Genomic DNA, 12,421 nt, shown 5'->3' on the forward strand with positions numbered 1-12,421 from the left:
TTACACTTAAGTATTTCTGGGGAATGGCACTTCACTGGGAAAATACTGTATGCATATAATTTTTAGCCTAACTTGCAGTGTGAGCGACTAGCAGCAGGCTTTTTAATGACATTTCATATATTAGATTTTAAACGTTTACTGGCATGTTAAATCGTTTAATTATCTGAGGTACTTGGTGAAAATTGTTTTGGGCTTTATTTTCCACATGGCTGTCGTTTGTTTTAAATTAAAACAGTTTACTGAGCTTCCCTCACTGTTGTAGTGTGAGTGGGAGGGGCCTATTTTGGCGCTTTTACTACGCATCAGAAATTCAGTCACAGTCTGTCTTTTTCTCCCTGCATGATCCAGGACGTCTCCACAGAGCTCAGGGGTCTTCAAAACTAGTTTTGAGGGAGGTAATCACTCACAGCAGACCTGTGAGACTGTGCTTGACTGTGATAAAAACGCTTATATTTTCAATTGTTATACGTTTTTTCTGATATTAAGGGTTAATCATCCATTGCTAATGAGTGCAATCCTTTGCTAAATTTGGTTTCTATAACTAATCCGGTTCATTGTTATTCAACTGTGACAGTTTTTGTGTGCTTCTTAAAGGCACAGTAACGTTTTTACATATTGCTTGTAAATTTAGTTGAAAAGTATTTCCAAGCTTGCTAGTCTAATTGCTAGTTTGTTTAAACATGTCTGACACAGAGGAATCTCTTTGTGCAATATGTTCAAAAGCCAAGGTGGAGCCCAATAGAAATTTATGTACTAATTGCATTGATGCTACTTTAAATAAAAGTCAATCTGTACATGTTAAGCAACATTCACCAGACAACGAGGGGGAAGTTATGCCGACTAACTTGCCTCACGTGTCAGTACCTGCATCTCCCGCTCAGGAGGTGCGTGATATTGTAACGCCAAGTACATCAGGGCGGCCATTACAAATCACTCTACAAGACATGGCTAATGTTATGACTGAAGTTTTGTCTAAATTGCCAGAACTTAGAGGTAAACGAGATCACTCTGGGATGAGAACAGAGTATACTGATAATGCTAGGGCCATGTCTGATACTGCGTCACAATTGGCAGAGCATGAGGACGGAGAGCTTCATTCTGCGGGTGACGGATCTGATCCAAATAAACTGGATTCAGACATTTCAAATTTTAAGTTTAAGCTGGAAAACCTCCGTGTATTGCTAGGGGAGGTGTTAGCGGCTCTGAATGATTGTAACACAGTTGCAATCCCAGAGAAAATGTGTAGGTTGGATAAATATTTTGCGGTACCGACGAGTACTGACGTTTTTCCTATACCTAAGAGACTTACTGAAATTATTACTAAGGAGTGGGATAGACCCGGTGTGCCTTTCTCACCCCCTCCTATATTCAGAAAAATGTTTCCAATAGACGCCACCACATGGGACTTATGGCAAACGGTCCCTAAGGTGGAGGGAGCAGTTTCTACTTTAGCTAAGCGTACCACTATCCCGGTGGAGGATAGCTGTGCCTTTTCAGATCCAATGGATAAAAAGTTAGAGGGTTACCTTAAGAAAATGTTTGTTCAACAAGGTTTTATATTACAACCCCTTGCATGCATTGCGCCTGTCACGGCTGCGGCAGCATTTTGGTTTGAGTCTCTGGAAGAGATCCTTGACTCAGCTCCATTAGATGAGATTACACACAAGCTTAAAACCCTTAAGCTAGCTAATTCATTTATTTCTGATGCTGTAGTACACTTAACTAAACTTACGGCTAAGAATTCCGGATTCGCCATTCAGGCGCGCAGAGCGCTGTGGCTAAAATCCTGGTCAGCTGATGTAACTTCTAAATCGAAATTACTTAACATACCTTTCAAGGGGCAGACTTTATTCGGGCCCGGTTTGAAAGAAATTATCGCTGATATTACGGGAGGTAAAGGCCATGCCCTGCCTCAAGACAGAGCCAAACCCAGGGCTAGACAGTCTAATTTTCGTGCCTTTCGTAACTTCAAGGCAGGAGCAGCTTCAACTTCCTCTGCTCCAAAACAGGAAGGAGCTGTTGCTCGCTACAGACAGGGCTGGAAACCTAACCAGGCCTGGAACAAGGGCAAGCAGGCCAGAAAACCTGCTGCTGCCCCTAAGACAGCATGAAGTGAGGGCCCCCGATCCGGAAACGGATCTAGTGGGGGGCAGACTCTCTCTCTTCGCCCAGGCTTGGGCAAGAGATGTCCTGGATCCCTGGGCGTTGGAGATCATATCTCAGGGATATCTTCTGGACTTCAAAGCTTCTCCTCCACAAGGGAGATTTCACCTTTCAAGGTTGTCAACAAACCATATAAAGAAAAAGGCGTTTCTATGCTGTGTACAAGACCTTTTACTAATGGGAGTGATCCACCCAGTTCCGCGGTCGGAACACGGACAAGGGTTTTACTCAAATCTGTTTGTGGTTCCCAAAAAAGAGGGAACCTTCAGACCAATATTGGATTTAAAGATCCTAAACAAATTCCTAAGAGTTCCATCATTCAAGATGGAAACTATTCGGACAATCTTACCCATGATCCAAAGAGGTCAGTACATGACCACAGTGGATTTAAAGGATGCTTACCTTCACATACCGATTCACAGAGAGCATTACCGGTATCTAAGGTTTGCCTTCCTAGACAGGCATTACCAGTTTGTAGCTCTTCCCTTCGGGTTGGCTACGGCTCCAAGAATCTTTACAAAGGTTCTGGGCTCTCTCCTGGCGGTACTAAGACTGCGAGGAATTTCGGTAGCTCCGTACCTAGACGACATTCTGATACAAGCGTCAAGCTTTCAAACTGCCAAGTCTCATACAGAGTTAGTACTGGCATTTCTAAGGTCGCATGGGTGGAAAGTAAACGAGGAGAAGAGTTCTCTCTTACCACTCACAAGAGTTCCCTTCTTGGGGACTCTTATAGATTCTGTAGAAATGAAAATTTACCTGACAGAGGACAGGTTAACAAAGCTTCTAAATGCTTGCCGTGCCCTTCATTCCATTCAACACCCGTCAGTGGCTCAATGCATGGAGGTAATCGGCTTCATGGTAGCGGCAATGGACATAGTTCCTTTTGCACGCCTGCACCTCAGACCGCTGCAATTGTGCATGCTAAGTCAGTGGAATGGGGATTACTCAGATTTGTCCCCTACGCTGAATCTGGATCAAGAGACCAGAGATTCTCTTCTATGGTGGCTTTCTCGGCCACATCTGTCCAGGGGGATGCCCTTCAGCAGGCCAGACTGGACAATTGTAACTACAGACGCCAGCCTACTAGGTTGGGGCGCTGTCTGGAATTCCCTGAAGGCTCAGGGATCATGGACTCGAGGAGAGTCTCCTTCCAATAAACATTCTGGAATTGAGAGCAGTTCTCAATGCCCTTCTGGCTTGGCCTCAGTTAGCAACCCTGAGGTTCATCAGGTTTCAGTCGGACAACATCACGACTGTGGCTTACATCAACCATCAGGGGGGGACAAGAAGTTCCTTAGCGATGATGGAAGTATCAAAGATAATTCGCTGGGCAGAGTCTCACTCTTGCCACCTGTCAGCGATCCACATCCCAGGAGTGGAGAACTGGGAGGCGGATTTCCTAAGTCGCCAGACTTTTCATCCGGGGGAGTGGGAACTTCATCCGGAGGTCTTTGCCCAAATACTTCGACGTTGGGGCAAACCAGATATGGATCTCATGGCGTCTCGCCGGAACGCCAAGCTTCCTCGTTACGGGTCCAGGTCCAGGGACCCGGGAGCGGTCCTGATAGATGCCTTGACAGCACCTTGGACCTTCAGGATGGCTTATGTGTTTCCACCCTTCCCGATGCTTCCTCGTTTGATTGCCAGGATCAAACAGGAGAAAGCATCAGTGATTCTAATAGCGCCTGCTTGGCCACGCAGGACCTGGTATGCAGATCTAGTGGACATGTCATCCTGTCCACCTTGGTCTCTGCCTCTGAGACAGAACCTTCTAATTCAGGGTCCTTTCAAACATCAAAATCTAATTTCTCTGAAGCTGACTGCATGGAAATTGAACGCTTAATTTTATCAAAGCGTGGATTTTCGGAGCCAGTAATTGATACCTTAATACAGGCTAGGAAACCTGTTACCAGGAAGATTTACCATAAGATATGGCGTAAATACTTACACTGGTGCGAATCCAAGGGTTACTCATGGAGTAAGGTTAGGATTCCCAGGATATTATCTTTTCTACAAGAAGGTTTAGAAAAGGGTTTATCTGCAAGTTCTTTAAAGGGACAGATCTCAGCTCTGTCCATCCTTCTACACAAACGTCTGTCAGAAGTTCCAGACGTTCAGGCTTTTTGTCAGGCTTTGGCTAGAATTAAGCTTGTGTTTAAGACTGTAGCTCCACCGTGGAGCTTAAACTTAGTTCTTAACGTTTTACAGGGTGTTTCGTTTGAACCCCTTCATTCCATTGATATCAAGCTGTTATCTTGGAAAGTTCTGTTTTTAATGGCTATTTCCTCGGCTCGTAGAGTCTCTGAGTTATCAGCCTTACATTGTGATTCTCCGTATCTGATTTTTCATTCAGATAAGGTAGTTCTGCGTACTAAACCTGGGTTCTTACCTAAGGTAGTCACTAACAAGAATATCAATCAAGAGATTGTTGTTCCATCATTGTGTCCTAACCCTTCTTCAAAGAAGGAACGACTTCTGCACAATCTAGATGTAGTCCGTGCCCTGAAATTTTATTTACAGGCAACTAAAGATTTTCGCCAAACTTCTTCCCTGTTTGTCGTTTATTCTGGACAGAGGAGAGGTCAAAAAGCATCTGCTACCTCTCTATCCTTTTGGCTTCGTAGCATAATACGCTTGGCCTATGAGACGGCTGGACAGCAACCTCCTGAAAGGATTACAGCTCATTCTACTAGAGCTGTGGCTTCCACTTGGGCCTTTAAGAACGAGGCCTCTGTTGAACAGATTTGCAAGGCTGCAACTTGGTCTTCTCTTCATACTTTTTCCAAATTTTACAAATTTGACACTTTTGCTTCTTCGGAGGCTGTTTTTGGGAGAAAGGTTCTTCAGGCAGTGGTTCCTTCCGTATAGAGATCCTGCCTGTCCCTCCCGTCATCCGTGTACTTAGCTTTGGTATTGGTATCCCATAAGTAATGATGACCCGTGGACTGACTACACTTAACAGGAGAAAACATAATTTATGCTTACCTGATAAATTCCTTTCTCCTGTAGTGTAGTCAGTCCACGGCCCGCCCTGTTTTTTAAGGCAGGTCTAAATTTTTAAATTATACTCCAGTCACCACTGCACCCTATAGTTTCTCCTTTCTCGTTTGGTTTTCGGTCGAATGACTGGGTGTGACGTAGAGGGGAGGAGCTATATAGCAGCTCTGCTTGGGTGATCCTCTTGCACTTCCTGTTGGGGAGGAGTTAATATCCCATAAGTAATGATGACCCGTGGACTGACTACACTACAGGAGAAAGGAATTTATCAGGTAAGCATAAATTATGTTTTCTCTCATTTACCTGTAAGCGTCCTGTATCAGTTTGTTTTGTTTAGTCTAAAAGATGCATCATATTCTCCCATGATCATCTCAGTGCTATGGAACATGCTGAAGCCTTATAAATAAATGATTGTAATATTAATAAAAGTTTGTACAACAAATACTACACTAATAGCTCAAACTTATTTTATTTCTTTTCTTCCAGCGAGGAACTACGGAAAGAAGCACGGCAACTAAAAAGAGAACTAAAAGCAGCAAAACAAAAGAAAGAAGACGATGCAAAGAAAACTGAAACCACAATAGAAAGTAAGTATTTACTGTGTTGATTGCTCAAAAATGAAATTATTTGATTCCACTTTTGTGATAGTTCCACTATGGGATTGTCTCTTCAGGCTTTGCTAGAGCAACTTGAATGCCTAATTGCCCACAATTAAAGAAGTCTTCTTTTACATTAGTTACTGATAATTGTATCTTCACTGGCCATACTAAAAATATGATGTGCTGACTCACATTTTTGGAAACATTTTTGGTGCAGTGTGGTGGCCTACTCACAATCTAAACTTTTTTTTTTTTTTTTTTAATTCATGTGGAAGGTAAGGAACAAGTAAGGTGTCAGGTTTGACATTCCATATGTCATAGTTTACTATGCACAAGGTTTCAGGTATAACTCGTCTTCGTATTTTGTAACTCATGATGATATGTACTAAGGACCTGCTAGTTCTTTAAATAATTCCCATACCTAATCTTATTTTGCTCCTTTATTTACTTTTCTTTCATCAGATTATGAGTGTATTAGCTGTTTATAGCATTTTTGGACACAAAAATCAAAGGTTACTATTGCTTTAAATTTAATGAGGTCTGCTTAACATGCTCAGAAGCTTTTTGAGCTATACACAGTGTATTTCTCCAACATTGGTGTGTCCGGTCCACGGCGTCATCCTTACTTGTGGGAGTATCTCTTCCCCAACAGGAAATGGCAAAGAGTCCCAGCAAAGCTGTCCATATAGTCCCTCCTAGGCTCCGCCCACCCCAGTCATTCTCTTTGCCGTTGCACAGGCAACATCTCCACGGAGATGGTTAAGAGTATGTGGTGTTTAGTTGTAGTTTTTTAATTCTACTATCAAGAGTTTGTTATTTTAAAATAGTGCTGGTATGTACTATTTACTCTGAAACAGAAAAAGATGAAGAGTTCTGTTTGTGAGAGGAAGATGATTTTAGCAGACAGTAACTAAAATCGTTTGCTGTTTCCACATAGGACTGTTGAGATGAAGTAACTTCAGTTGGGGGAAACAGTTAGCAGACTTTTCTGCTTAAGGTATGACTAGCCATATTTCTAACAAGACTGTGTAATGCTGGAAGGCTGTCATTTCCTCTCATGGGGACCGGTAAGCAATTTTCTTAGTCTCAAACAGAATAAAGGGCTTAATATGGGCTATAAAACTGGTAGACACTTTTATGGGCAAAATCGATTGCTTTATTTGGGCATTTTATACATGTTTATGCTTGTAATTCACACTTATAAGCTTGGGGAACGTTTTTTAACGTCAGGCACTGTGTTAGACACCTTTCCAGTCAGGAAGGGCCTTCCCAGTTGTAGGCTGAGCCTCATTTTCGCGCCATTAATGCGCAGTTACTTTTGAGAGCAAGACATGCAGATGCATGTGTGAGGATCTGAAAGTAGTTGGAAAAGTTCCTAGAAGGCTTCATCTGGTATCGTATTCCCCCCTGGGTTTGGTAAAGTCGCATCAAAGGCTGTAGCTGGGACTGTAGAGGGATTAAAACTGTAACCGGCTCCGGTTTCTTTATTTTAAGGGTTAAAGCTCTGAAAATTGGTGTGCAATAATTTGAATACTTTAAGACACTGTGGTGAAAATTTGGTAAATTTTGAAAAATTCCTTCATACTTTTTCACATATTCAGTAATAAAGTGTGCACTGTTTAAAATTTAAAGAGACAGTAACGGTTTTGTTTTAAAACGGTTTTTGCACTTTTTTGACAAGTTTAAGCCTGTTTAACATGTCTGCACCTTCAGATAAGCTATGTTCTATATGTTTGAAGATCAATGTGTGTCCCCCTTCAAAATTGTGTGATAATTGTGCCATAGCGTCCAAACAAAGTAAGGACAGCATTGCCACAGATAGTAAAGTTGCCCAAGATGATTCATCAGATGAAGGGAGTAGACATAGTTCTACATCATCTCCTTCTGTGTCTACACCAGTTTTGCCCACGCAGGAGGCCCCTAGTACTTCTAGCGCGCCAATGCTTATTACTATGCAACAATTAACGGCAGTAATGGATATCTCCATAGCAAATATTTTATCCAAAATGCCTGCATATCAGAGAAAGCGTGATTGCTCTGTTTTAAACACTGTAGAGCAGGAGGGCGCTGATGATAATTGCTCTGTCATACCCTCACACCAATCTGAAGGGGTCATGAGGGAGGTTTTGTCGGATGGAGAAATTTCAGATTCAGGTAAAATTTCTCAACAAGCAGAACCTGATGTTGTGACATTTAAATTTAAATTAGAGCATCTCCGCGCACTGCTTAAGGAGGTGTTATCTACTCTTGATGATTGTGACAACCTGGTCATTCCAGAAAAATTATGCAAGATGGACAAGTTCCTAGAGGTTCCGGTGCACCCTGACGCTTTTCCTATACCCAAGCGGGTGGCGGATATAGTGAATAAGGAGTGGGAGAAGCCCGGCATACCTTTTGTCCCCCCTCCTATATTTAAGAAATTATTTTCCTATGGTCGACCCCAGAAAGGACTTATGGCAGACAGTCCCTAAGGTCGAGGGGGCAGTTTCTACTTTAAACAAGCGCACTACTATTCCTATCGAGGATAATTGTGCTTTCAAAGATCCTATGGATAAAAAATTGGAGGGTTTGCTTAAAAAGATTTTTGTACAGCAAGGTTAACTCCTGCAACCCATTTCGTGCATTGTTCCTGTCACTACAGCAGCGTGGTTCTGGTTCGAGGAACTAGAAAAGTCGCTCAGTAGAGAGACTCCGTATGAGGAGGTTATGGACAGAGTTCACGCACTCAAGTTGGCTAATTCTTTTATTTTAGATGCCACTTTGCAACTAGCTAGATTAGCTGCGAAAAATTCAGGGTTTGCAATTGTGGCGCGCAGAGCGCTTTGGCTAAAGTCTTGGTCAGCGGATGTATCTTCCAAGACAAAATTACTTAATATCCCCTTCAAGGGTAAGACTCTCTTTGGGCCAGAATTGAAAGAGATTATTTCAGACATCACTGGGGGAAAGGGCCATGCCCTCCCACAAGATAGGCCTTTCAAAGCCAAGAATAAGTCTAATTTTCGTTCCTTTCGCAATTTCAGGAACGGACCGGCCTCTAACTCTGCAGCCTCTAAACAAGAGGGTAATGCCTCTCAAACCAAACCAGCCTGGAAACCGACGCAAGGCTGGAACAAGGGTAAGCAGGCCAAGAAGCCTGCTGCTGCTAACAAAACAGCATGAAGGAGTAGCCCCCGATCCGGGACCGGATCTAGTAGGGGGCAGACTCTCTCTCTTTGCTCAGGCTTGGGCAAGAGATGTTCAGGATCCCTGGACACTAGAAATAGTTTCTCAGGGTTATCTTCTGGAATTCAAGGAACTACCCCCAAGGGGAAGGTTCCACATGTCTCACTTATCCTCAAACCAAATAAAGAGACAGGCATTCTTACATTGTGTAGAAGACCTGTTAAAGATGGGAGTGATACACCCAGTTCCAACGGCGGAACAAGGAATGGGATTTTACTCAAATCCGTTTGTAGTTCCCAAAAAAGAGGGAACTTTCAGACCAATTCTGGATTTAAAGATCCTAAACAAATTTCTCAGAGTACCATCGTTCAAAATGGAAACCATTCGAACGATTCTACCCACCATCCAGGAAGGTCAATTTATGACTACCGTGGATCTAAAGGATGCGTATCTACATATTCCTATCCACAAAGAACATCATCAGTTCCTACGGTTCGCCTTTCTGGACAAACATTACCAGTTTGTGGCCCTCCCATTTTCACAAAGTTACTCGGATCCCTTCTAGCGGTTCTAAGACCAAGGGGCATTGTAGTAGTACCATACTTGGACGACATTCTAATACAAGCGTCGACTCTTTCAAAGGCAAAGGCTGACACAGACATCGTTCTGGCCTTTCTCAGATCTCACGGATGGAAGGTGAACATAGAAAAAAGTTCCCTGTCCCCGTCGACAAGAGTTCCCTTCTTGGGAACAATAATAGATTCCTTAGAAATGAGGATTTTCCTGACAGAAGTCAGAAAGTCAAAACTTCTAAACGCTTGTCAAGTTCTTCATTCTATTCCTCGTCCTTCCGTAGCTCAGTGCATGGAAGTAGTAGGATTGATGGTTGCAGCAATGGACATAGTTCCTTTTGCACAAATTCATCTAAGACCATTACAACTGTGCATGCTGAAACAGTGGAATGGGGACTATACAGACTTGTCTCCAGTGATTCAAGTAGATCAGAAAACCAGAGACTCACTCCGTTGGTGGCTAACCCTGGACCACCTGTCCCAGGGAATGAGCTTCCGCAGACCAGAGTGGGTCATCGTCACGACCAACGCCAGTCTAGTGGGCTGGGGCGCGGTCTGGAAATCCCTGAAGTCTCAGGGACTATGGTCTCGGGAAGAGTCTCTTCTCCTGATAAACATTCTGGAACTGAGAGCGATATTCAATGCTCTCAGGGCTTGGCCTCAACTAGCAAAGGCCAGATTCATAAGATTCCAATCAGACAACATGACGACTGTTGCTTATATCAATCATCAGGGGGGAACAAGGAGTTCCCTGGCGATGAAAGAAGTGACCAAAATAATAAAATGGGCAGAGGATCACTCCTGCCACCTATCTGCGATCCGCATCCCAGGTGTGGAAAACTGGGAGGCGGATTATCTGAGTCGTCAGACTTTCTATCCAGGGGAGTGGGAACTCCTCCCGGAGATCTTTGCCCAGTTGACTCAATTATGGGGCATTCCAGATATGGATCTTATGGCGTCTCGACAGAACTTCAAGGTTCCTTGCTACGGGTCCAGATCCAGGGATCCCAAGGCGACTCTAGTGGATGCACTAGTAGCGCCTTGGACCTTCAACCTAGCCTATGTGTTTCCACCGTTTCCTCTCATTCCCAGGCTGGTAGCCAGGATCAAACAGGAGAGGGCCTCTGTGATCTTGATAGCTCCTGCGTTGCCACGCAGGACTTGGTATGCAGACCTGGTGAATATGTCATCGGCTCCCCCATGGAAGCTACCTTTGAGACAGGATCTTCTAGTACAAGGTCCATTCGAACATCCAAATCTAGTTTCCCTCCAGCTGACGGCTTAGAAATTGAACGCTTGATTCTATCAAAGCATGGGTTTTCAGAATCTGTGATAGATACTCTAGTTCAAGCCAGAAAACTGGTAACTAGAAAAATTTACCATAAAATATGGAAAATATATATCTGCTGGTGTGAATCCAAGGGATTCTTATGGAATAAGATCAAAATCCCTAAGATCCTTTCCTTTCTACAAGAGGGTTTGGATAAAGGATTATCAGCGAGTTCTCTAAAGGGACAGATTTCTGCTTTATCTGTCTTATTACACAAACGACTGGCAGCTATGCCAGATGTTCAAGCATTTGTTCAGGCTCTGGTTAGGATCAAGCCTGTTTACAGACCTTTGACTCCTCCCTGGAGTTTAAATCTAGTTCTTTCAGTTCTTCAAGGGGTTCCGTTTGAACCTCTACATTCCATAGATATTAAGTTGTTATCTTGGAAAGTTTTGTTTTTGGTTGCTATTTCTTCTGCTAGAAGAGTTTGAGTTATCTGCTCTGCAGTGTTCTCCGCCCTATCTGGTGTTCCATGCAGATAAGGTTGTTTTGCGTACTAAGCCTGGTTTTCTTCCAAAGGTTGTTTCTAACAAAAATATTAACCAGGAGATAGTTGTTCCTTCTTTGTGTCCGAATCCAGTTTCAAAAAAAGGAACGTTTGTTACGCAATTTAGACGTAGTCCGTGCTCTAAAATTCTATTTAGAAGCTACAAAAGAGTTCAGACAAACTTCTTCTCTGTTTGTCGTCTATTCTGGTAAAAGGAGAGGTCAAAAAGCGACTTCTACCTCTCTTTCTTTTTGGCTTAAAAGCATCATCCGATTGGCTTACGAGACTGCCGGACGGCAACCTCCAGAAAGAATCACAGCTCACTCCACTAGGGCTGTGGCTTCCACATGGGCCTTCAAGAACGAGGCTTCTGTTGATCAGATATGTAAGGCAGCGACTTGGTCTTCACTGCACACTTTTGCCAAATTTTACAAATTTGATACTTTTGCTTCTTCAGAGGCTATTTTTGGGAGAAAGGTTTTGAAAGCCGTGGTGCCTTCTGTTTAGGTAACCTGATTTGCTCCCTCCCTTCATCCGTGTCCTAAAGCTTTGGTATTGGTTCCCACAAGTAAGGATGACGCCGTGGACCGGACACACCAATGTTGGAGAAAACAGAATTTATGCTTACCTGATAAATTACTTTCTCCAACGGTGTGTCCGGTCCACGGCCTGCCCTGGTTTTTTAATCAGGTTTGATGAATTATTTTCTCTAACTACAGTCACCACGGCACCCTATAGTTTCTCCTGTTTTTTTCCTCCTGTCCGTCGGTCGAATGACTGGGGTGGGCGGAGCCTAGGAGGGACTATATGGATAGCTTGGCATTGACTCTTTGCCATTTCCTGTTGGGGAAGAGATATTCCCACAAGTAAGGATGACGCCGTGGACCGGACACACCGTTGGAGAAAGTAATTTATCAGGTAAGCATAAATTCTGTTTTTCCTTTGCTTGCGCTACATTTCCTTTCTTCTTACGGGTTCTTAGCTTAAATGCTCACCTACTGTTTTAGAGTGCTTTAAGCTTGCCTATTTTGAAATAATACTTTCTTGTTCCTGCGTTTCGGTAAGCTATTCAGCATGTGAGTACTAAAGACGTGCACTCCCATAAGCT

At 43.3% G+C, this 12,421-nt stretch overlaps 1 protein-coding gene across 1 annotated transcript in view; it reads left to right on the forward strand.

Moving 5' to 3' along the window:
• The window catches only part of CWC27 (CWC27 spliceosome associated cyclophilin), a 484,083-nt gene that overhangs the window by 222,965 nt on the left and 248,697 nt on the right, over nucleotides 1-12,421 (forward strand). Inside the window, exon 11 of the mRNA XM_053701329.1 lies at nucleotides 5,650-5,750. Coding sequence (XP_053557304.1) covers nucleotides 5,650-5,750 — 101 coding nt within the window. The remainder of the gene's footprint in view (nucleotides 1-5,649; nucleotides 5,751-12,421) is intronic.

This window comes from Bombina bombina, chromosome 2 (genome assembly GCF_027579735.1).
Source record: "Bombina bombina isolate aBomBom1 chromosome 2, aBomBom1.pri, whole genome shotgun sequence".
Taxonomy (NCBI): domain Eukaryota; kingdom Metazoa; phylum Chordata; class Amphibia; order Anura; family Bombinatoridae; genus Bombina; species Bombina bombina.